Here is a 24,252-nt window from a genome sequence, read left to right as displayed (position 1 = left end):
ATGATTGACAATATTCCCGGGCAAAGTTTTGTTATTAGGTTTTCCTTCCAATTTTGACACAATGCGGCATTTATGGGAGGTATCGAAGCATGTGTTTGAGAATTAGAATTTCCTACTGACTACATTTTGATCTTCAGTAGTGATTAGTATGTGGAATCGGAGTTTTCTGCTATCTCTGGTAATGATTGACAATATTCCCGGGCAAAGTTTTGTTATTAGGTTTTCCTTCCAATTTTGACACAATGCGGCATTTGCTAAATTTCGGCATGCCATTTTCGGTTCAGAGCAAGTTTTGTTTTCACTTATATAGGTTGTAAGCAGTGGTGGGCACAGTCCGCTATCCGCTAATTAGCGGAGCTGACGTTGTCCTTAGCCAGTGTGCCACACTGATGGCCGGCTACGTCAACATATATACTTAAATCAATAACGTCTTGTGTAACAAAAGATGTGAGAGGTTACACAAGACGTGATTGGTTGATGTACATAATATGTTGACGTAGTCAGCCGTCAGGGTGGCATACCGGCCAAGGAAAACGTCAGCTTCGCAAATAGGCGGTTAGTGGATTAGCGGACTGCGTTTGCGGTTAGCTGTTCGTAGCTCTGGTCTGTAGGCAATGTCTGGTCTTTAGGCTGTTGCCTTCTACAGACATTCTTTGAATTGCGTTTATAACGTATAAATGCCGCATGTGGTGTAGCAAGAACGACTAATACTCGTGCTTAGCACCTTGAAGGCATCTCACCCCGCAATTCTATGCACGTTCGTGTGGGTTCTTTCCTTAGTATCCTTAGTATTTGTTTGGCACATAGCAGTCCCTGGCCACGATGGATCGCCGCCCCTGATTATCGTTCATCCGCCCTCATTTGGGCCACCTGATGCACGATGCTGTTGCTTGCTTCTCGCCACTGGTTCTTGCTTCTTGCTCGCTTCTCTCACTGGTTCCTTAAGGCATGCTTTGTTATTATGAACTGGAATGCGTAGCGTTGCTAACAATAGGCCAATTCTTGTGCAGGTTTCATGGCTCTCAAATGAAATATATTTGCAATGCTTTTTGGATCCTGTCATCCCTATGGCCAAATTGGTCTTAATATTTCCGGCACTCCTAGTAAACTCTCACTGCGCATTGATCTTTGGTAGAGTGCGGGAAATCAGGATTTTGGTTGTGGTTTGTGTGACCATCCATGTGTTGAATGCGTGTAATCAAGTTTGAAATGACTAAAGGATTTTTATTGGTTTTACGTTTGTCGTGTTGTATATAAATATGCTGTTTCCTTAGCGGTGTGAAGTAGTGATGCCAAGCAGGAGTGCTGTTACTTCAGCTGTGTGAAGTAGTGATGCCAAGCACCAGTTCTGTTACTTTAGCTGTGTGATGTGTTGATGCCAAGCAGGAGTGCTGTTACTTCAGCTGTGTGAAGTAGTGATGCCAAGCACCAGTTCTGTTACTTTAGCTGTGTGATGTGTTGATGCCATGCACGAGGGCTGTTACTTCAGCTGTGTGAAGTGGTAAAGCCCAGCACCAATGCTGTTTCTACAGCTGTATCAAGAAATTCTTTCGATTTTTAGCAGCTCAGAATCCACTATTTTGCTCGATAAAATAACTGTTCAGGCGAAGAGCCACCCGCAATCAAATCTGTCGTTGTCACAATGAAGAATGAAGTTCCCATAATTAGAATTTTATTTTAGCCGAGGATATAAAACCGGTGCTTCCTAAATTGACCAGATTTAAATGATGTGTTCTTCAATAATATCAATTATTTTAAAATTTACTGCACTCCAAACCCAGCCGATGCTCAAAATCGGATCTTGTTAAAGGATTGGTTAGACGTCTCGAGTTTAATCTGTGTGTGTGCGTGATACTGAAGAAATTGAATGCCCACATTGAAATTACGAAATTTATCTAACAAGCTTCTATTATAGCTTCGATCGCTATCTGAATTCTCGACCCTGCAGTGCCCAGTTGTGGGGCTAAACACTCCATCATAATTGAGTCATCTTTGCGGTAATAATGGGGGATCAGGCGGGGCATTACTTACGTATACTCATGCTTTGTCCGCCACCTTGTCATTTATTCGAGTCATTACTGTACTAATATTCCAATCTCCTGTAAGTTTTCTAAGTTATTGCTTTCGGTCTAAGATTTGATGCACCACCCCAGTATATGTGTTGCATTCAAACATTGTTTCTATCGCCTACTTTAACATTAAGCTGCTCAAATAGGCTGTGGTTTCAACCTCAACTGGGCGTTGATCTTGTCACTTCACTTCAACACGGACACCTAACTTTTCCAGATGAAGAACAATGATCGTGACACTGAAAAACCTATAAAAAACAACCGCGTTAGCACCTAGCGTTGTTCGGGTTACACGTCACTTAAGCGCTATACTATATGATAGAGTTGAAGTTAGATGTTCACGCGCACCTGTACAATGACGAAATCCTCAAATCCTCATGCCAGTTTTAGTGCTCAAAACCATCCTTTATGAATTTTAAGCGTAAAAGAAAGCGGAAAATATTTGTTTTGTGAGAATAAAATAAATGAAATGAATGTTTAGTGGCCCGCTTAAGCCCATGAATTCCTCAAAGTTTTTGCTATTTGCGCTATAACTCTGCAGACACATTTTAAATCAATTAAAATTGATTAAAAAGATCAACAATTTTGTATGAAAACCAATGTCAAGTTCTACGAAAACCAAAAGGGACAGATGGAATATTATAAATAGAGCCCAAAATATAAAGCTAAACAAAATAATTTATCAGCTGAATGAGCTGAAAATTTTCAGGGAATGTCATTATTTTCTGGCCAGGCCTGAGAGCTCTGGATCATAAATACACAATTACTTCGTAATTGACAAAGAATAGGCTACATTTACAAGAACAGGCACTCCGTTTTCTCCCGAAAAACGTACTAGCGTTTAATTTATCAGGGAGGAACCGGTTACTGCAACGCCAGTGAGATCGTTTTTACGGTAGTTTTTCGAACAGTAAAAACAGCAATAAATATTTTACACGAACGACGCGGCGGTTAGTGTGACACAGCAACTGTTAACAGTTACATCACATAATCTTCTTAAGTAAATGAAAATAAAATGTATAAAAAAATTTTAAAGACCACGTTTTTCATGTGGACTCAAAAGTAGAAAATAATTTTACGGCAGCTATACTGATCTCTGTTTGCTTTCATTCTCCTGGTCTTTTGTATTTCAGTTAAAATATTTTACAACATCTAAAACAAAAAACGTGGGGCGCATCTTCATTTAGGCATGCCTTAATTTCATGTAAAAAAGAGAACTAAATGAGGACATATTTTCCTTGAAAATTAACTCTATGGCACGCTTTTGAAAACAAAATGAGGAATTGTAAATCGAGATGTAAGAGACTGTATTAGCGAGCGCTCAGCTTGTTGGTATAAGAAGAATAATAAATTTAACATTTTGCCTAATAAATTTAACATTATGGTTACCTGAATAATGCAATAAGCAGATGACCTGCTTAGAAATGATTAAGGATCAGAATATGAGAACTATTCTGTTAGATCTTTAAAAGAATTTATATCTAAGCTATTTTATATATTTCATGAAATATTGAGCTTCATTACAGATTCGACTGGGTTAAGTAATTTTTTTGAAATATCTAGTTGAAATTGAATTATAAATTTGTTATTAAATTATAAAATTCATTTGAACACAATTTGCCAACAAACATAATGTTGATTTCATATTTGGATTCGTTGATGGTCAATTTAATATGATAATTCGTTGAAATTTTAACAGTGAGATTTTTGGAGTATAACTCAATCTAACACTAAGAGAAAGTGAAAATGCTGATGTCTTGAACAAGACTACTGAGAAAGATAAGACTCATCAAGATACAGTTGTCAATGGAAAATTCTGTCAGGCGTCTCAGCATATTCATATTAGAAGATAAGAGAATATACTTATGCTAATAGATTTGAAAGATGGATTCAATATCCGCTAAAAGCTTAAGAGACTAAGTTCTTATGAGACTTATTCGGTATAGTTAAAATCACGTCAGCGAGATCGATCTTGAATCTTGCCGCTTTAATATACGAAAAAAATAGAAAACTGTTATTTGTCCATCTTTTGGACCTAAAACTCGTACACGTGATGAGAATTCCTCTATCAGGACATAAACAATATGTTAAAGATTTGTTAATAGCAATTGTTTCTGCTTTTATAAAAATATCAAGTGTTATAAAATTTGTATTGTTTTGTGGCAGGTGATTCAGAGTTCATCAACAAGAATGTAAAATTGATATTGTTTAATAATTTAACTTTACGGATGCTGGATTATTAAATTCCAATAATGGGGTTAGAACACGCGCCTATCATTAATGAATAATGAGACAGATGATGGTTACATTAGTGCACTCACTAAATTACTCTGGAGATAAGCTTATCAGTCCTGCAGTGTTCGATAGATGCTTCAAATCAAGGCCATACCTTCTACCTAATGCGTATCTAGCTCATTAACACTCATAGCGGAGTGAACACCACAGCTTCATTAATACTCCTAGCAGCACGGTGTGTACACCTCAGGCTCATTAATTAACACTCCTGCATCACAGTGCGTGCACCACAGCTTCATTAACCCTCCTGTATCACGGTGAGCCTATAGTTTTACCCCCGTTATCCCTCCTACATCACGGTGCGTCTAGTACCATCCTCATTAGCCTACAGTGGGTAAATCCTTTCCTTCATGATTTCAGTTTTCATGACTTAATGATTATCAGCTTTCTTCGTTCCATAATATAATACTGATTGTAAGCCTACTTTATTCCATAAAATATTGATGATAATAAACATATATCGTACCCTAATCATCACGATACTACATCTCATGAATTCATATAAATTTTCATGATTATTTTCATGAGTATTATTCTGCTGCAATTCATATATAAGTTCAATAAAAGGATATTTATTCTATACCTGCACATTCAGCAAGTTGATGTTGAGATTAAGAACAGTGCTTCGGAACTTAAATGCCTCCGATTTTTACACTCTTCAATATTAGAAGTCGCGTAGTTGTTATCATTTGCCAAAACTTTGTAGCCAAGCATTTATGACATTTCAAGTGAATTAGAATATGTGATGTACGTGCAGCGTCAATTTATTTATCAAGGATTTAATATTTATTAGTTGAAGGAAACATCTGACATTTAAAATTTTTCCAGCGGAAAACACAATTCGAAATTTTGAGGAGGCAAGATGGCGGCTGAAGTGGTGAACGGAACCCACGTGAAGCTCAACGATGGCAACCTCATGCCACTGTTGGGCCTCGGTACATGGCAGGTATTTGAAATAAATTGAACAATAACAACTAATTAGATACTTGAATCTTACTTGTGATACTTGTTACTTATGATACTTGAATTTTACTTGTGATACTTGTTACTTATGATACTTGAATCTTACTTGTCCGTGATTTTACATGTGACTAACTTCTTAAAGTCAGTGATCGATTGTCAAAAAATCGCTACGGACAGACTGCGCCAGAAATTTTTTCATATAATCATCTCATTACAGAGATTACGATTCTTTATTAAACTCTGACCTGTAATCCACTGATTCACCCGTACCATAGAGACAACAATCTATTAATTATAGATCCATTACCGGTTACGAAAAATTCTATATAGTTTCCTTCAAAGCAATGAACCGTCACAAATCGCGCTCGCAGCGAAGTCAATAATATTTAAGGGCGAGGAATCTAATGATGTGAACGTAACAGGAGGCTTGCCTAACATTGCGCTAGTACTTTTTTGATGGAACTGAAGGACCGTGCGCGAATTTTCATTTGTGTTGGTGCACGGACCCTTGATTACAATATGGACGTATTAGCACAACTGGCGTCAAGAGTGTAACCGACAGTCTAGTATGTTACACGGATGGTCGAGTACACGAAGGATGTGATTGCGCCAACCCCAACTATAGCGAGCCTCTCGCAGACTCTCTATCATGCCCTAATTTTTGTTAGGGCTATGGGTGTACATGCCCGTGTACGCAGATCGAGTTGCAGATCGAGAGCTCAACTTTTTGACTCGATCATCATCATTAATTAACTGTAAATAATAATTACCACACCACGTACCTACTGCAGGCAGCGCATGAGTCAGTGACAGAGGCGGTAAGGCGGGCGCTGGAGGCGGGCTACCGCCACATTGACACGGCGTACTCATACATGAATGAGGAGGCCGTGGGTGAAGGCATCCGTCGCTGGGGGGGAGACAGGCAAGAAGTCTTCGTCACTACTAAGGTTACACCATGCAAATTTATTTGTGTAGCATTCGATAATTAACTTATTTTTTCTAGCAATTACATTTGTAGAAAAATATACGTATGGGGTATTAACACAGTACGGCGTGGTCACTCAACGGTGGGTGGTGCTGAATTGCACCAAACTTCTATTCATGAAGGTAGTCACCATCACTTGTGTCAGGAAAATATAAAACAAAAATTAGCGTACCAATTAAGCCCTGAGACATGTTAGTTGTTCATAAGCATTGCATTTACACTGATAACTTGTCTAATGATATTTTTTGTTAAAACTGTTATTTTCAGAGTAAAGGGAACTTGACAGCCGTAGTATCATTTGTCTATCAAATGATAACCGCATTTTGCTTGTGTTTATTTTTACTGTTCAGTTTGTCGTATTTCATATGTTCCATATCACACATCTCTAATTTAAGAGAGGTGTTATATTTCCAACTAATATACAATTTCTTCACTATCAAACTCTATCGTATACGTACAAATATAAGAATTTTTATCCATCAGCTGCCGCTCATTGCCATGGGAGGTGGACGGGTTGAAAAGTTTTTACGGAAATCTCTGAAGAAACTCGAGCTGGAATATGTGGACCTCTTCTATAATCGTTAATTACAAAAGATAATCATTACCCTCCACCTGCAGCAGTAATAATCATTAATTAACTGTAAATAATAATTACACCCCCTCCCGCAGGCAGCTCACGAGTCAGTGACAGAGGCGGTGCGGCGGGCGCTGGAGACAGGCTACCGACACATTGACACGGCGTACTCGTACCTTAATGAGGAGGCCGTTGGAGAAGGCATCCGTCGCTGGGGGGGAGACAGGCGAGAAGTCTTCGTCACTACTAAGGTTACACCATGTAAATTTAGTTGTAAAACGTTCGATAATTAATTTATTCCATTGTTTTTACCCTAACAATTACATTTGCATAAAAGTACATATGGTTAATTCAAACAATACGACGTTGTCTCTCAACGATGGGAAGCGCAGAATTTACAGTGATAATTTGTCTACTGTTTATTTTTGATGAAGAACTGTTATTTTGAGAGAAAAAGGAACTTGAAAGAAAGCCGTAGTATCATTTGTCTATCAAATGATAAATGCATTTTGCTTGTGTTTATTTTTACTGTTCAGTTTGCAGTATTTCATATCTTCCATATCACATCTCTGATTTAAAAGAGGTGTGACATTTCCCACTTATATACAATTTCTTCACTATCAAATTCTATCGTTTGCGTACGAATAAAGATTTTTATCCACCAGCTGCCGCTCATTGCCATGGGAGGTGGAAGGGTTGAAAAGTTTTTACGGAAATCTCTGAAGAAACTCGAGCTGGAATATGTGGACCTCTTCCTGCTGCACTGTCCCTTTGGACTCCTGGTGAGTCGAACGCTTGACATAATTGTGCTATGTGCATCACTTTTAGCGTCAAACATGAATACGTACTATGCATTTTACACGTACCTCTTAGGCTTACTACGGGGACTGAAGGCCTTCAATCAAATTCAACAATCATCATGATGGCATTTCGCGACAAATAACGATTAGACTCGCATTTTCTGAAATGCTTGTTTCTGATTTAACTTTGTGGTATAGTACAGAGACGACGATACGCTGCATCCCCTTGACGCAGACGGCAACTTGGTGGTGGACTACGCCACGGACCACGTGGCGCTATGGAAGGTGGGCAAAATACGCTAAGAGAAATGAGTGAGACTTTGTCTAAACGGTGATGAACTTTTGGCCCTTATTCACTGACCCAGTTTATACCGGCGCAAAGGCCATCAGTGCTACATCCGCGCTCTGCTTGTGTTATGGGAAGAAAGTGTGTCACTATTCCGACAATATATGACTAATTTACTTCTCTAAGTTTATACTTCTTGAATTAAATTTGTGAAGGAACATCATTCTGCACTAACTATTTCATGTAGCGCATATAGAAATAATTTGAACGTGGTACTTTACAATACTTCTAATTAACGCGAAACTTGCACACATGTCCAAATAATCATGGGCATTCAAATCATTTGAAGTTTAAGGAAAATGATTCTTTTTTCACTGTGATCATTTTTGTGAGCATTTTTAGAATAAATCATTACATATAATCACTGGGACGCACTGATTACGATAGTCGCGTTTCATGCACTGATATGAACACTAATTTCAAGTATAGGATTTTAAGTGGAGATTTTTGCACCAATTACTTCTGTCGTGCAGTTGATGCAAGAATCTCCATCTCAAGTGAAAAATTTTGGAAATACAGGTTCCATTGACGAGCTCATGAGATATTTAATTTGTATCGCAATTTGAACTTGTTTGTTGAACGTTATTATCTTAATAATTGTTATTAAATATCTCATAACTCATGTGTATAATGATATCGCTCATTAATTGGCGCTCGCATGTGTACGTCTGAAGGAAATGGAGGCCGTGCGGGACCTGGGACTCGCCAAGAGTATCGGCGTTTCTAATTTCGGGACCGCGCAACTTCGACGACTTTTTGCAATCGCAAAAATACCGCCAGCTGTCAACCAGGTATGTTCTTATCCAGAGGATCTTGGTACTTAGAAACGAAATGCATCAAATATACGTTCATTTTAACAACCATTTGTTTACAGGCGCAACAGACTTCCGACTGTTAACATCCAATTTAATGCTCACTTAAGAAAACAGAACTAAGTCTGTGAACAGCAACTGGGTATCAGTTTTTATAAAGCAGTCATTCGTCTGTAAACAATAACTGCTCACACAAGAGAACAGACCTGCGTCTTTAACAGCAGCTACACTGACGAGAGAACAGGTCATTGTCTGTAAACATCTCCTGAATATCCACTCCCTCGCGCAGCTGGAGATGCACGCCGAGTTCCAGCAGCCGGACATGGTGGAGTACAGCCGCCAGACCGGACTTGTGCTCACCAGCTACGCCACCCTCGGCTCTCCTGGCAGGAAGGGCACGCCCTTTGGGTACGAAAATTCCTACCAAAACTTTTATCATATTATTGTGATGTGTAAAATATCCCACTTCAAACTCTGTGTGTTTCCTGAAACAATTGACTCATTTGATGTTTATTCGTTGACGGTTCGTTGTCACCTCTGTTTTTTTATTAAACTAGTTAATATTTATGGTGATTATTTTATAGAATGTGTTTTTTTTCGGGAAAAATCGTAATGGACGAAGAACGGACATGTAGGTTCTTTTTATCGAACACCTTTTCTTTGTCATGGAGTGAATTAAATCATTACTTAAATTAGTTTACCGAAAACGATTGCATTATCATATAAATTTTTCTTCCATAATAAATTCCTTCAAATATATATGTACATCTAGTCTAAATCGTAGAAAAGTAAACGACAGTTCAAAAGTTATGAGCCATCAATACCTGAATTTTATAAACATCTTGTGAGCTATCATTAAAATTGTTCTTCTACCGGAATTTCAAGTAAGTATGAGATACAAAAAAAGATTATTATATTTAAATTTTCAAATTTCATCTTAATCATTTACATAATATTCAACCAGTTTTCTAATGCGATTTGAATTATTTTTAAACTTCGTGACCCAGTGTAGGGATCGTAATCCCATCACTGCTAGACCATCCCGTGGTGCGCGTGATCTCGGAGCTGACGAACAAGACCTCTACCAGAATTTCAAGTAAGTTTGACATACAAAGAAGCCTAATATCTATAAATTTGTATACCTCATATTAATAATTTACAAGCTTCTACTAGTTTTCTAATGCGATATGAATTATTTTACTTTTACTTTGGATTATTTATTACTTTTCTAATGCGATATTGTAGCGGGGAACCGCTAACATGTACTGACTGCGATCGAAAGTCTACTGTGCATTGCATTGTAATTTGGCTAGCAATATAAGGTGCACAATGAAAGAATCTGAATTACAATATGAATTATTCAATAAAATATGAATTATTACAATATGAATTATTTCTAATCCCCGTGTCATAGTGTGGGGATCGTAATCCCATCACTGCTGGACCATCCTGTGGTGCGCGTGATCTCGGAGCTGACGAACAAGACCCCAGCTCAGGTGTTGCTGAGGTACTTTGTGCAGCAGGGCATCGTTGTCATACCCAAGTCTGTTACCCCTGCGAGGATTACTGAGAACGCCCAGGTGAGATGAATGCTTTTAGTAGCAAGAACAATGTGATATTTTAGAGTTAGATAATACATAGAATTATAAGAAATAAATTTTTTAGAAGAAAATTAACTTCATTTTTTCATTCATTCAATATTTTATGGTGTATCAGAATAATAATTAAGCAATACAAATAATTGTGCAGGTGTTTGGCTGGCAGTTGCCAGCGTCGGCCATGGACGCACTGCGTACGCTCGACCGTGGAGAAGAAGCGCGCTCGTTCATGTTGCTCAGGACCCGAGGGTGAGTGATGTACTTTTTGCCCCTAAGTGGGTCATCCTGACACAGCTTGCCTCCTCAAAACGGTGCATCATGCAGTGTTACGTGCGCTCTCTGTTCACGCTGTGGGTAAGAAATTATGGCATTATTTTGACAATGACATATATAAATTTTTCAGAGTGCATATATGGGTGCTGGTGTAGGTGAAGTAAGTGACGTCCGGGTACGGTTGTAGGTGCAGTATGGTACGTATGGGTGTAGTCAGTACACTTGGGTTCTGAAATGGGTATAGTAATGTTAGCATTTTAAGTGTTTGTAGTACGCTACCCATGCATGGGTGCTACCATCTCCTTAGCATTCTAAGAGTGTGTGCTGGCATTCACAACGAACAATGTGGAGTTTAGGTTTAAGCAGAGTGCCAATAATTTAAGATTACTTCATTTGTTATTTATTTCGTTAGTTAGTTTGAATTGACGTTAATCTATTTCTATTTACTCCCAGTTTCGAGCTTCACGCTGAGTGTCCAGTGACCATAACAACAAGCAATAGCTGAACGCCTTCGTACGCTGCAATGCATGGGCTCTTGGTAATTTTCCTCCGCTGCAGAATGGCGTAGTGCTCCTTCACGCAACCATCAATAAATAATATATTGGGAAGACAATCATGCATGCACCAACTGATGCCACATAATCATGCGAAATAACTTCTGTTGTACATTAGAAAAAATATTCATTTAATGCAATTGGAAGGTCCAGCTGCTTAAAATATCAAGTTAAATCAATCGCCTCCACAGAAGGGTTAGGGTGCGAGTCCGAACTTTTTCTGGGGCCATACTTTCAAAACTCGCTAAGTGAACGTAAGTATTTATGATCTATTTTCTTGTCTATGATTCGTGGATTTTGCTTGAAAGGCCGTCAATGATTGGCTGATGAACTTACGATCTCTTAACTTTTTTTGAAAGTATAGGCCCCGATATTCATTTTTTTGGAGCCGATGAAGACGTAAACCTCAAGGCAGATCTCGAAAGTTAAGACATGATGCGAACAGGAAACTTTTCTAAGATGCCTGAGCTGGATTATAATTCCTCGCAAGTATAGTTAAACATTCAGAATAATAAGTGCTGAAATTTGAACGTTTCTTTTGTATTGTTGGTTGGTGTCTTCTAAGGAATAAATGATATTTCAAATGAGGGTTTTCTACCTTATTTCTAGCTACACCGTTAGATAAATAACAAAATTGTACCAATATAGTTGAGAAATAATACACGGGCCCATACTTCGTCTTCTTTATTATCACAATGGACAATTAAATGCTGCACAATTGCATAAATTATCAATGCGTTGATTAAATTTCTTGGTGACAACCATCAAAATTCTGAAGAAAAGTCATTCACCAAAATACCCCATTATATCTGAATTAATCTACCAATACCATTTACATCTTTAAACTATAATTTCGGGATAAAAAATAATTTTATAGTGAGGTTGTAAACTGAAGGTTGCTGATTTTCAATATGAAGCAATGTTGCATTTCAGTCCTAAAATCGTTTAAACGAAGACAGCATTAATGAAAGCGAAAGATTTTTTCATTTATCGGTTGGTTAAAGGACATTTCTCAAAAGTTTATAATACAGTTAAGGATGCGTCAAATAAAATGCAACTGCAAAATGATCTTGATAGTTTAGTTAATTGGGCTGATACGTGGCAGCTGCGTTTCAATGCTGACAAGTGCAAAGTACTTCACCTCGGCAAGAACAATGAACAGCAAGCTTACAGCATGAGAAAACACGGTTGCTTAACGAGAGGGTTATGATTGATAAATCTTGCGTGGAAAAAGATCTTGGAGTTTGTGTCGACAAGGAGCTGAAATTTTATAGGCATATTGAAACGCAAGTTAATACATCCAATAAACTGCTTGGGCTGATCAGACGCTCCTACGAGTTCCTAGATATAGAATTGATGAAGCTGTTGTTCACCTCTGTCGTGCGCCCGAACCTAGAGTTTGGAAACGTTGTGTGGTCACCGAGACTTGAAAAGAACAGAAATTTAGTTGAGAGTGTTCAAAGACGTGCAACAAGGACAATTCCAGGATTAAAGGGCAAGTCTTATGAAGAAAGATTGAAGATTATGAAGCTTCTGATCTGATCAAAAGGCCAGTCTAGTCAAGAAAAGCACAAGAATCGGCGACAGGCCTATCCAGGCCTACTCTTTAATGCCGAAGATACTATACTATCCTATACTAAAACAATGTAACCGGATTGGTTTGCTTCAGGCCAGCGAATGATTGTTCGATATATCCCGAAGAAAATATTTATATACCTTTTAACTTTACTCGCTGCTTTGAAGTTAATTCTGTCGATAAATAGACGATTATTCGAATTATTGTAATCTTATATTCAGTTACTTGAGTATAGATAAAATAAAATTCATTCGTTTGTGAAATGAACTACATTAATTTCGAGTTAATTTAATGCAATGCGCTTCCTTTGGTTCTCTGTTACAATGGCATTAGTTATTAGATTAAAAATTAACCGAATTTTCTAATAAAATTCGAATTAAAAATTAACCGAAAAATGTCTCAGTAATACCCAATAACGGAAAAGAAGTTATCAGGCACCATGCGCACGCTTTACCTTCAGTCTGAATCAGTCATTGATAGAGTATAGGCTGAGGTAGGTGACGGGGTCTCGCTTGCATGGATACGCAATAAAGGCGAACTCTGGTTGTGTGGCATTTACGTTCATGAACGTTTTTAATACTGCATGTAAGGGAAATATATTGAATTATCGTTGCTCAATTTAACGTCTCTGACAAATTACGGCCGGAGACGTCTCATTTTGGTCCACCTTGTGATCGTGGAAATAGTCAGTCAAATCGATGTTCTGTAACTGGTCCTGTGATTTAAATTTACGTCACTTAGACCCATACGTGAGCATTCTAATCATGGCCAATAGTTTTTACATGGAATTACCATAGGAGAAGTGAAAACTTCACCGTTTTATTCAATTTGGGTAACAATGAATTAATGCAGATGAGGTCTATTTTAGATAAATCTGTACTTATACTCTGATTTATGCTTATTTAAATAATTATATCGGGCTATGTTTCATGAACAATGTATTTCTGATTAAGACTGCGTTGAACTCTGTTAGATTTTTGCAAGGAAGAAGTTGGAACTAGGGTCAAGATTGTGCAGTTGTGATGAATGGTAATTTTATTAAACGTTTCTATTGATTATTTCCTTAATGGGAAATATGTTCACCAATCGGAAATGCATTTAAGAAATTTACGAATATCTAAGTGAACTGGTTTGGCATGAAATTTGATGTGAATCTAATAGTTTGGAATTGTGTGCTGCCGAACTACTTGGGTTTCATTTTCAGTTTTTTTTTCTCCAGAAGAGCTATGTCTGCTTCTTGTTTGCATGGGTGTGGATGTATTAGTTTAGTAATTTATTGCTGCGGCCGTTTGTACATAAAATTAATTTTGAATGGCACGTTGATCCTAGTATCACGAATTTTCTCGATCTTCAAGAATACGCGCACTGAACGGTGTCGCTTGGCTGCAGAACTGTTTTAGAGTTTAGACAGTCAGTGTTGCCAGTAGACGGTTTGTCGAGTTCACTGTTGGTGCAGCTCTCTGATGAGTTAGAGGTCGACTCAAGGAAAGGTTCGGAAGAAATCCATTAAATTCGTACAGATTTCTCGAAGAGTGGCGATACCTGCATTTTCTGTTAGTTTAACCGAAGTAAATCGACCTTCCCCTTTAAGGTAGGAGTCAAAATTCAAGTTTAACTGATTTTGCGATTCTTGGGGTCTGCTATGGCGATTTTACCTGTTCACTGAGGATGATGTTTAAAGAGTTGGGTAATTTTATTGGACCAAGAATATATTTGATAAACTAAAAAAATGTTTACGAAATTCAGGGTAAATTATACTCTGGGTAGATTACTGAGTGCATTGCAAGTTTTGAGTGTCCAGTTTGTTAACTGAACTGAGTGGACGAAAAACTTCATAGCCCGCGCACCATATTGCGCATGGCGCCACCTTCCTAGGACTAATGGCCGCCACGTGGCGCGCAATTCAAATAAGTAAGTTCCCGCGCCGCACCCTGTAATAGGTTTGACGTTTGGTATTGGCGAAATTCGTTGAGAAATAAATCATCCAACAATCTACGGCGCTCAAATCTTTTTGCAGCACGAATTAATGATTGTGAAATTTACTTAAGAAGGCGGATTATTGAAGGTGTAATTTTTTACTTGTTGCAGCCATAAAGAATGTTGGGTGTCGAGATTTGAATCTTGAAACCTATCTTTAAACTGTTGAACTGATTACAGAGCTTGTCTCGGAGACGTTTCGATGAAAATATAGAACGTGGATTTAAGTGGCGTTCAATTTAACATAACATAACATAGTGATGTCGGCGCTGGAGAGTAGGCCTGATGTAACTGTCGCCGATTCTTACTTTTCGTGCCTTGTTCACAGAAGATCTAAAATCGTGTCATTTGACCGGATCTTTTCTGGTCTGACGATAGTTTGAAATAGCTACTAGGCTTCCACCGGGTTCGATATGGTGCTATAGGCATTTCAAGTCTGAACATATATTTTTTCTATAGTTTTATCTATAGTCTGTTCTCGAATAGAAGATAGAAGATGATAGAAGATGATTATTTTTATTGAACTGATCATTGTACAACTAACGTTGCAGCCTACGAGTTCACAGCAGAGTTACTGAAAAGTCATAAAATGCAATTAGACTATTCAAATGAAATTATCGTCGTGCGGACGATATTGTCGGAAAAAATCGAAAAACAGGACCTATCAGGGGCAGAATATCGAGTTACCTTTTAGGTGAACTATAATACTTCCCTTTTCAAAACTTGTAAAGTTAATAATTATTCCGCGATAATCCGGCGCAGCTGAATCGGACATAGATATAGAAAAATAGTTTACTGGTATGCTTGGGCCTATGCTAAAACGTTGAAACGTGCTCATTCAATAAATATATTGCCTATAAATGCTTTCTATCTAAGTTGTTTTTTGGTTCTTTTATTTGAAAGCTCGTTTTTCCCTCTACATAAATTTTCCATTCATGCCTTCATATCTAGTTGATGTGAAACTGTGGTATTTTCTTAGCTAGGAATCTTTTTAAATGCTAACCTAAAATTAGTACGACGTGGCCCGAAAGCAGTAATAATTACTCCTGATTGAAGGATTGCTCCTGAAATTTTTGTTTGGATTTCGAAAACTAACTAAAATCATTGAATTTCCCTAATTGGCCTTTGCAACAAGCAAGTCAAATTAAGGTCCAATTTTCTTCAGAATTTTGATTGATTTAAAAAATATCAATAAATTTATATAAAAAAATTGTAACACAAATTAAGGAGCATTACTCGTTTTAATTAGTCATTGGATTAAATGAAATATTCTACTGCCCAAAAAATTCCTTAAAAACAGTGGCAGTGAATGATACCTCGTAATAGTTGCATTTACATAATTGAGTAATTCATAATTTTCGCTATACTCGTGCTATATTCTGGAAACTTTTGCCAGATTCAATCGATTGGGCACCTATGGTAACTACATCTCAGCATAATAAACTCGTGGGCAACATTGTAAAAATATTGCAATCGTTCCCAGCAATTGCATAAAAATACTTCTCCATTCACGCTACCAAGTCTGAAGCGTCAGTCGCGTATAGGAGGTTGTGAAGCGAGGTAAGCAGTGCTCTCTACTCTGTTTCTCATGCTAGTGACTCATGTTCAGACAAGTGTTCAGTGTGTAAAGCTGGTGAAGAACTAAACTAATAAGAACTCGACGTGAGTCACCATACTGCCTGTACCTTCCTCTCGCCGTCAAATTCTGATCAAATATGAACTGATTTCTCCTCTGATCTTGATCAATCAAACCACAACTGAGCACACTATAGGGCAGGCGTCGTGCATACACGAATCTGCCTTGGGAAGCGTTCGCGTCATATATACAATAAACAGTATTCACCACAACGCTTAATCTAAATCCATTCTTCTCAATTGCTAGAGTTTTCCGCTTCTGTGAGCAAGTTATTCATATGTCCTAGAGCCGCCCAACTAAAGTACGGTATTGGAACTAATATGTCGGCAGATTTTGAGTATGACAACGACAATTCGTGATAATTACTATTGTTTGACAAATATGGCTTGCGTAACTTGACGACATGTGGATACTTGTGCTGTTCCCTACAATTAAATGACAAATGATATACTTATGCTGTTCCCCACTTATACTCAAAATAATTTACTTAGTTTCGTGTGAATTTATATGACTACAAATGATTTCGCTTCTACATGAGAGGAAATAAAGAATGAGTGATCCATGTCGGAATTTATTGCAGAAAATTCAGTATGACGAACAAGATGAATTTGGGAAAGGCTGCCATCTTGATCTTTTTATTCACCACTGCTTTGCTCGTCAGAGCAACAACTGATAATGATGATGCCGAGGACCTACTAATCATTAAGCAGGAGGATGATGATTACGAGCATGGTGACCTGGCAAGAGTGTTAGCGCAAGGTGAGCGTCGTATTTTAAGAACTAAACAACTAAACTATAGTTATTCCTTAATTACCGGATGCTCTGAACTTCTTTGTAAAATTTATGTTCAAGCACACTTAATGATGAGATGGTTCAAACCACAATCACGGCTTCAGAGTTAGTCCAGCGCGCATATTATTTTATTGAATTATCATTTTCAAAATTGTGACCACCATGAAGCCTATAGGTTTAATATAATGCATATTATTTTGCGATCGCCGGACGAGGACGGCCGTTCGTTTTATTTCAAGTCGATACCTTTTTGAAGCTTATTTCAATTCCTTTTCATCGAAACAAGTATAGTCGCGCTCTTTGTGATCCACGGAAATGGTTCTTGGTAAAACGCCTGTCGTTAGGTAAAATTTCGATTCTGATAGTATAAAAAGTCAGCTTTCGTGTGCAGAAGTCTTGTCAATTTATGCACGTCAATATCTTTTCTTTTTCCGGTATATGACGTATCGTGTCCCCTGACCCTAACTGGGTTAGGATGACCCACACTATGGCAAAAAATGCGTAACTTTTGTACAAAAGCTCACATTTTTCTGAGATGCACGAATGCTTGCATAAAAAGAATGAAGTGAACAACTAATTAAATTAATAACATATGAACAATTTGAACAGTATTCCGGGCCAAATAAAGCAAATGTGTAACAACGAAAGTTGTTGTCGGACCAAAATCTTGTCGAGCATGACTGAAAATATCGTTGAGGTTTAAATTGTTGTCTAATATGAAGAAATGTTGATGATGTCGTTTAAAATGTTGCCGAATATTGTGAAATGTTGATGTTGTCGTTCAAAATGTTGCCGAATATGCAGAAATGTTGATGCTGTCGTTTAAAATGTTGCCGAATATGAAGAAATGTTGATGCTGTCGTTTAAAATGTTGCTGAATATGAAGAAATGTTGATGTTAAAATCTTGTCGAACATACATAAAATGTTGTTTAAATTGTTTTTCCTCTCGTCTTGCCCTCAGCGCGAGGTGACTTGCTGGAGGTGGAGGACCTGCCGCGGCGTTCGCTGCTGCAGGCGGCGGTGCTGGCGGCGGACCTCGTGGACGCGGACGGCGACGGCTTCTTAACGGCGACGGAGATGCGTGTGGCTCCTTAGCGCCGCGACGTGAGTGGCTCCTTAGCGCCGCGACGTGAGTGGCTGCTTAGCGCCGCGACGTGAGTGGCTGCCTTAGCGCCGCGACGTGAGTGGCTGCCTTAAGGTGCTTGTACACGGGGACAGTACTGGCGGCAAGTAGATCTGACAAATGCCAAATGTCTGCCGCTAAGTGTCTATCCCGCAAGTAAGCTCAGACACGAGGCAAATTTAAGGGGCCGTCGTGTCGGTATCTAGTCGTTACCGGTACGGCGGCACCTTAAACTTGTCTCGTGTCTAAGCTTACTTGCGGCAGAAACGACAAGCGGCAGACATTTGGCATTTGCCAGACCTACTAGCCGCCAGTACTGTCCCCGTGTACAGGCTCCTTAGCGCCGCGACGTGAGTGGGTGCATGCTACCGCTGGCGGTGCGTGCCAAGCGACCATGCAGCTGAATAAGATGTACTTCAAATTTCATTCATATTCTGGGTTGAAGGATAATCGAACATTTTGGCAAAACTTGATGGAGCTATGACTTCCATAACATATTTGATTGCTGGTTAACAATCCATCATTGCCAGCGAATGAAACAGAAAATCTGGCAACGTAAGTCGACATTAAATTTAGAAGAATTCGAGAACTTGCATTTGCGTGGCATAAATAGCTTGAATATCATGTATTATCATAGAATTAATTTGTATAGTGAAAGTCCCTAGAATCTAGACTCCGCTTTCAGAACCCACACTACCTAATTTTAGCCCAATTTTTCTTCTTGCAGGGTGCTACGTCAAAATCCCTGCAATCATTTCCGTAGATTTCCCCCTACATTCAATTACGCACCTGACTGAATTTTTAAGCTAGCATTTCTATCTATTCTTCAGACGCATTCGTGAGACAGACACAGCAGCCATTTTCAAAGAGATGGACGTGGACCAAGACAACAAAGTTTCATGGGAAGAGCTCGAGCAGTACCAGCATGACGCCGCTGACGATGGCACTGACGACGACACTGATGATGATGACGACTCCAATGACGTCGTAGTCTCTGCCAGGCTCCTGGAACTCAAACAACGGGTACTAATTAGCATTGTATTTCTGTATTACCAACATACACATTTTAGGTGAAGATATGTACGGTTTTAGATTTAGTTCAAGTTTTCTCCTTAGAAAGTAGAATAAATTTTTTATTTACTTGTCAATTTGATTATTTATTCAATTTCACCAAAATTATGTTTCCGAGCGTCATTGAAACGACGGTCCTGAAATAGCGGATTGGGTATATAGAGTCAATAATTGTTGGTCTATCTATGTGATTTTTGGTCAATAAACCATGAATTTTGCACATAAGGGAGTTGCATTTCATCTTTGGTTATAACTGTTATAAATTTATGAATTAATGACGCTTTTAATAATAACTAAGATATGCTATCGACTACTATCGTACTCCATTCTGAATAGTTTGAATGTTTCACCATGAAAAGAAACTCACTTCTTCTGCAGAAACTGCAGGAAGCTCGGGAGCTGTTCGACGCTGCCGACGCTGACGACGACAACTTTCTGAATGAGACCGAGCACCAGGCGTTCAGGTCGGTGCCGGATCGGGGGAGTGGAGTCATAATAAGAATAATAGCGGTTTCAGCGTTCATTAGGCCAATAGACCTGTGGCTGAACATCGTTGAATATTAACAGCTTGTTGCGGTCTCGAACATGTAACTCGCTGTTCCAATTTTGCGTTGCTTAACCGCCCGGCCTCCGCGCGGATTCGACTAAAATTGTCACCGGGAGCTGAAATCGAACCCATAGTTGACTGCTTCAATCCTGGTACTCTCTCCTGGTTACCACTGGAACAAAAATCTTAAACGGTACCAGAAGTTACGATATATGCCCAAGTACAAAGAGATTCAAGAGACGGCAAACTTGTAGAGATTACAAGCAAGGCATTTTTTCCAGAATTTACTTGTATCAACAACTGGCTCAATCCTTGCCGACATCTTATCTCCTCACAATGTCATACTCGTGTTCCTTTTTTACCTCAACCACATATCTCGTTCCCTTGCTTATAATAAAATTAATCTTGTGCGCTCACGATAGCGATAAACACACTTGTATGATATATTGTATATGTTCATGTGAGGTATACACGTATACTAAACTCACTTCGTTAACAATGAATATGGTCATGGGTTGTATGGCAGCTGGCCGATGCGAATGAACTTAATGTGAATTCTTTTCAGGCTTTTCCCAAATTTCTCATCCCAGTCTTCAATGCTGCTGGAGGTGCGATATGGCATTTAATGTGACATTTGTTCTGACTATCGCCTGAGGAACCATTACCTGTTTTAGGAAATATTAGTGCTAACTGCCTTCAGAGAGAAAACATGCTGTTTTATGAGGCGTATTACTGACTGCTGCCACAGGAACCATATACTGATTAATGAGGTGTTTGTGCTGGGCAGGGAGCCCGACCGGTTTGATCACACGCTGGAAGTTTTGTACCGGCAAACTATGGAACGTAAAGACACCGACGGTGACGGGAGCCTCAACAAGCAAGAATTCGTCACTAACGTTGGTGAGGAAGCAAATTTGGGCGAGCGGTGACCTTTACAAGACTTTGAGAAGTTTTTGTTTGATGAAAATCCGAGAAGAGTTATTTCGGCGCTAGGTTACAATGCTTATCGAGTCGACCTCAATGGGGAGAGGAAGACTAAGTCATTTAGAACCGGCGTGCATACTGAAGAAGTGATGCACTGCCTTACTTAGGTGCATCTGTGCTCTCTAAATGGTAATACTTGAATTTTTCCCACCAGAATATTTTCCCAATTATGCATGCTTACTCTGCCGCTTCGCCCACTGATGCTAACACTTCCTCTAACCCGCATTGAATTGGAACTGATCTCTTCCCCCTTAACCTCACCATTCACACAGACGTTGACGAGGACGCCCGGCCGGCTGAGTTTGAAGACGAGGATGATAACGACGATGGCCTGATGACGAAGGAGGAGCTGATGGCGTGGCTGCGTCACGACTATTCGTGAGTGGTTATAGTACTGACTAGTATTGACTATTCCTCCGTCCTGATTAATTCACTGGACAAAGCTTTAGTGGACAGTTGACAACTGATAGTATCGGTATTCATGAAAATTTCGCCTCCCAACATGCCAGAGTATAGTCAGGTATCCACAGTCTTGACTGTCTAAATCCCCCATAATCAGCAATGTACACAGTGTCAGACCTCAACAGGACGGAGGTCGAAGCAACTGTAGCCGGCCTGCTAGCTGCTGACAGCGACGGAGACCAGCGGTTGACTTTATCAGAACTGAAATCTGCTCCTCGGACGCTGCGCCGGCACCCGCTTCTGCTTGAGGGCGCTCGCCTTGTCAAAGCCCTTGACGAGCGCCGCGCCAGGGACGAGCTTTAGTTGAGCTTGAGTGCAGCAGAGCCAACTTTAGCTCGGTGTGTTTGCGTTTGTGTGTGATGTGTATGTTTGAAGAAACTCGCTTATATTTTAATCACTACCGAGTAAACATTTATCCTGTATGCGTTCAAGTCCAATTTTATCAATAAAGAAATAAATGTACAACATATATCTCAATCATTTGTTTTATTAAATATTGATGAATTTAGCATGTGATCAACTCTGTTCTGTATAACAAATAAAGGCTAAAGATGTGATCAATTTGTAAAGTTACATTTTTACATAATATCGCATAAATCCTTTTGTCTGGCAGAAGGCGCCAACCAGAACGTTCAATTATTCACCGATGCTCACAATGAGAATATTATTTTTGAGCTTTGATTTACTCCGCTCCCACAGTGGTACGTTGCTGATCTAATTCAACTGATGGTAAAGCATGCACGTTAATCTCGGTATTCCCAAGTGAAACCCTTGGGTATCAACGAGAGCTTACACGTGTGAAGGGAGCGAGAATCGATGGTGATTTACATTCTACCCTATATTGAATAGACGATTAACCTATTCTTTTTAACATAATGAGTCCATCGGTACCACTTGCTTTTCTATTCCCACTGCGCGAAGGGCTTCTTGTTGAAGAAAAAATTCCCGACTAGAAAGAGTAAAAATCCGGATTTTTATCGGTATGGATGTTTATTAAGTGCTTATCATTATAGATTCCTGATGCGCGCAAGCAGAAAAATAAATATTCTAAGGTCTCTAAGATCCATTTTTTTTCTAGAAGCTTCATTAAATTCTCTGAACGAGCTTGGTTTAAGAACTCGTTAGACAAATATTAGAAGGTGTTTAATCTGTGTAATGTCATAAAGCCTTCCCTAATTGTATCCAAACGAGTTGTGATGTACAAGAAAAGATTTTTTTTGGAGCGCCTACATAATAACATTGAAGGAAAAACCTTCCCTCTAACCTGTTGCCAGAATAAATATACCATCACATCTCCGTGATAAATATTTGTTGAAGTCCAGAGTTACGCTCACACATATATTATCAATCTCTTTTAATTTCTCTTATTACCATGTCCCGAAAAACACGCTATCAATTATTAACGAGGCTACTACAATCACTGGCTATTAAACCGCTTCAGTATTTAGGATCTAGTGAGAAAAATAGAGCTTATATTTTTGGGCTCTACAGGAAAATATTGCTATGAGAAGTTGGTCGACCCTCGAGATAAGAGTTGGGTAAAGATTGAAGCTATTATTTTCATGAAAATGAACGATTTCTTGATTTCATTTCAATACTATTTTATAACTGCAGGCAATTTTAATAAAGTATTTTCTCGGGATTGTCATTTTGAACCGACATTTTAATAATCTAAAGCCAACCTCCCTACGTGAAGTTGCATTTGTTATCAGATCTTTGTGACCATTTTCTGGAGCTGTTGTCTCGACGTCTCAAATCTCCGCTCCTCTATTTCGATTAACCTCGTGCAATACACTAACATGACTACACAGCACAAAAGAAACTTTCAATAGAATGTATCATGTCTGGATGTATCATGTCAATATATGATATGATACATCCAATATACATCATATGATATGATACATCAATATGATACATTCAATAGAATGTATCATGTCAAAGGCTCGAGAACAACTGATCGTAGATGTGTTCAGGCAAGGCGAACGGCCATCTATCCCTCCTCATTGCAGCACTGGAAATTCTTATAATGGCCAAATGATTCGCGATAGCTTAAAGAATCAATCTCCGGATAAAATTCATCCGGTAAATTTAAACAGATAGAATAAGGATTTGAGACCTTTTATTATTATGTGGATCGATTGTTTAATAACGTTAGATTGGTCGTTAGTTTATTATTATGGGCAAAGGGATCAATGTCTCAAAAGGAAACGATTTGTTTAGTGCCGTTTTTGTCCATTGCATTGTGCCCTTGTTTTCCGGGGTAATATTTCAGAGCAAGCAAATTTTATATATCGTTTTCCTCTGCGTATAATATTGCTTTTATTGCCGTTTGATAATGTTCTAAAAAAATTTTTGAAAGTATTTTCTGTCTTGTATATCTTGGTATTTCATAGCTTGAATATACAGTTAAAAATAATGAAAGCTAAACAGACTTTATTCTCCGTCCAAATTAACCGGTTTCAAACGCAAGTACCATTTTTTTAAATTAAAAATGGGATATAGAATTGCTTACTGCAAGCACACATGTTTTTATTGATTTTGTAGCATGGAAAAAGTGCAAACGTGATTACATTTTCACACAAAAGAAAAACTATTCAAAACTGCCTCCAGGTGGTTTGTCGTTTCTTGCCCACATCTGCATCACCTGCTGAAGAAAAACGTTTAACAATTATAAAAATTATATTTTCGGGCTGACAGACACATCACCACGGGGTTTTAATGTTCGCTTAAAAATTATTCATAAATAATGTGAGGTCTTTAGTTGTGCATGAACTCCATTTCTCGTAGGAGAATATACTCCTACGAAGTGCC

General features: G+C 38.7%; 3 protein-coding genes across 3 annotated transcripts; all 3 read left to right on the top strand.

The window, feature by feature from the left end:
• The first annotated feature begins 4,501 nt into the window (after window positions 1–4,501).
• LOC108683135 (aldo-keto reductase family 1 member C15) lies at window positions 4,502–11,540 on the top strand. Its single transcript, XM_018172422.2, has 13 exons — window positions 4,502–4,621; window positions 5,193–5,310; window positions 6,119–6,274; window positions 6,796–6,888; window positions 6,982–7,137; window positions 7,552–7,668; window positions 7,885–7,971; window positions 8,707–8,823; window positions 9,134–9,252; window positions 9,852–9,944; window positions 10,259–10,424; window positions 10,594–10,691; window positions 11,169–11,540. Exons 2-13 carry the CDS (start codon window positions 5,227–5,229, stop codon window positions 11,218–11,220), a joined length of 1,338 nt encoding a protein of 445 aa, XP_018027911.1. The 5' UTR covers window positions 4,502–4,621; window positions 5,193–5,226; the 3' UTR covers window positions 11,221–11,540.
• Window positions 11,541–17,032: 5,492 nt separating this feature from the next.
• Window positions 17,033–18,349, top strand: LOC108683142. The gene is made up of 2 exons (XM_018172425.2): window positions 17,033–17,217; window positions 18,213–18,349. Exons 1-2 carry the CDS (start codon window positions 17,049–17,051, stop codon window positions 18,344–18,346), a joined length of 303 nt encoding a protein of 100 aa, XP_018027914.1. The 5' UTR covers window positions 17,033–17,048; the 3' UTR covers window positions 18,347–18,349.
• A 36-nt stretch (window positions 18,350–18,385) lies between these two features.
• On the top strand, window positions 18,386–21,915 carry LOC108683141 (reticulocalbin-1). Its single transcript, XM_047881843.1, has 6 exons — window positions 18,386–18,405; window positions 19,205–19,397; window positions 19,824–19,909; window positions 20,780–20,892; window positions 21,249–21,354; window positions 21,564–21,915. The coding sequence occupies exons 2-6, from the start codon at window positions 19,245–19,247 to the stop codon at window positions 21,739–21,741; spliced, it is 636 nt and encodes a 211-aa protein (XP_047737799.1). The 5' UTR covers window positions 18,386–18,405; window positions 19,205–19,244; the 3' UTR covers window positions 21,742–21,915.
• Window positions 21,916–24,252: the final 2,337 nt, after the last annotated feature.

The sequence above is a fragment of the Hyalella azteca genome, unplaced genomic scaffold, assembly GCF_000764305.2.
Source record: "Hyalella azteca isolate HAZT.00-mixed unplaced genomic scaffold, Hazt_2.0.2 contig8982, whole genome shotgun sequence".
Lineage (NCBI taxonomy): Eukaryota > Metazoa > Arthropoda > Malacostraca > Amphipoda > Hyalellidae > Hyalella > Hyalella azteca.
Note: the sequence above shows the minus strand (reverse complement) of the source record. Positions and strands in the feature narration are given on the sequence as shown.

Bases quoted from the DNA above. Each gene is read 5' to 3' on its own strand.
- LOC108683135 (XM_018172422.2), top strand. From the start codon at position 5,227: ATGGCGGCTGAAGTGGTGAACGGAACCCACGTGAAGCTCAACGATGGC. The intron at 7,138-7,551 runs GTTACACCATGT...TTTATCCACCAG, and splicing joins AAGTCTTCGTCACTACTAAG to CTGCCGCTCATTGCCATGGG. The intron at 9,945-10,258 runs GTTTGACATACA...CCCGTGTCATAG, and splicing joins TCTACCAGAATTTCAAGTAA to TGTGGGGATCGTAATCCCAT.
- LOC108683142 (XM_018172425.2), top strand. From the start codon at position 17,049: ATGACGAACAAGATGAATTTGGGAAAGGCTGCCATCTTGATCTTTTTA. The intron at 17,218-18,212 runs GTGAGCGTCGTA...TCTTGCCCTCAG, and splicing joins GGCAAGAGTGTTAGCGCAAG to CGCGAGGTGACTTGCTGGAG.
- LOC108683141 (XM_047881843.1), top strand. From the start codon at position 19,245: ATGGACGTGGACCAAGACAACAAAGTTTCATGGGAAGAGCTCGAGCAG. The intron at 19,398-19,823 runs GTACTAATTAGC...CTTCTTCTGCAG, and splicing joins TCCTGGAACTCAAACAACGG to AAACTGCAGGAAGCTCGGGA. The intron at 19,910-20,779 runs GTCGGTGCCGGA...TGTGCTGGGCAG, and splicing joins ACCGAGCACCAGGCGTTCAG to GGAGCCCGACCGGTTTGATC.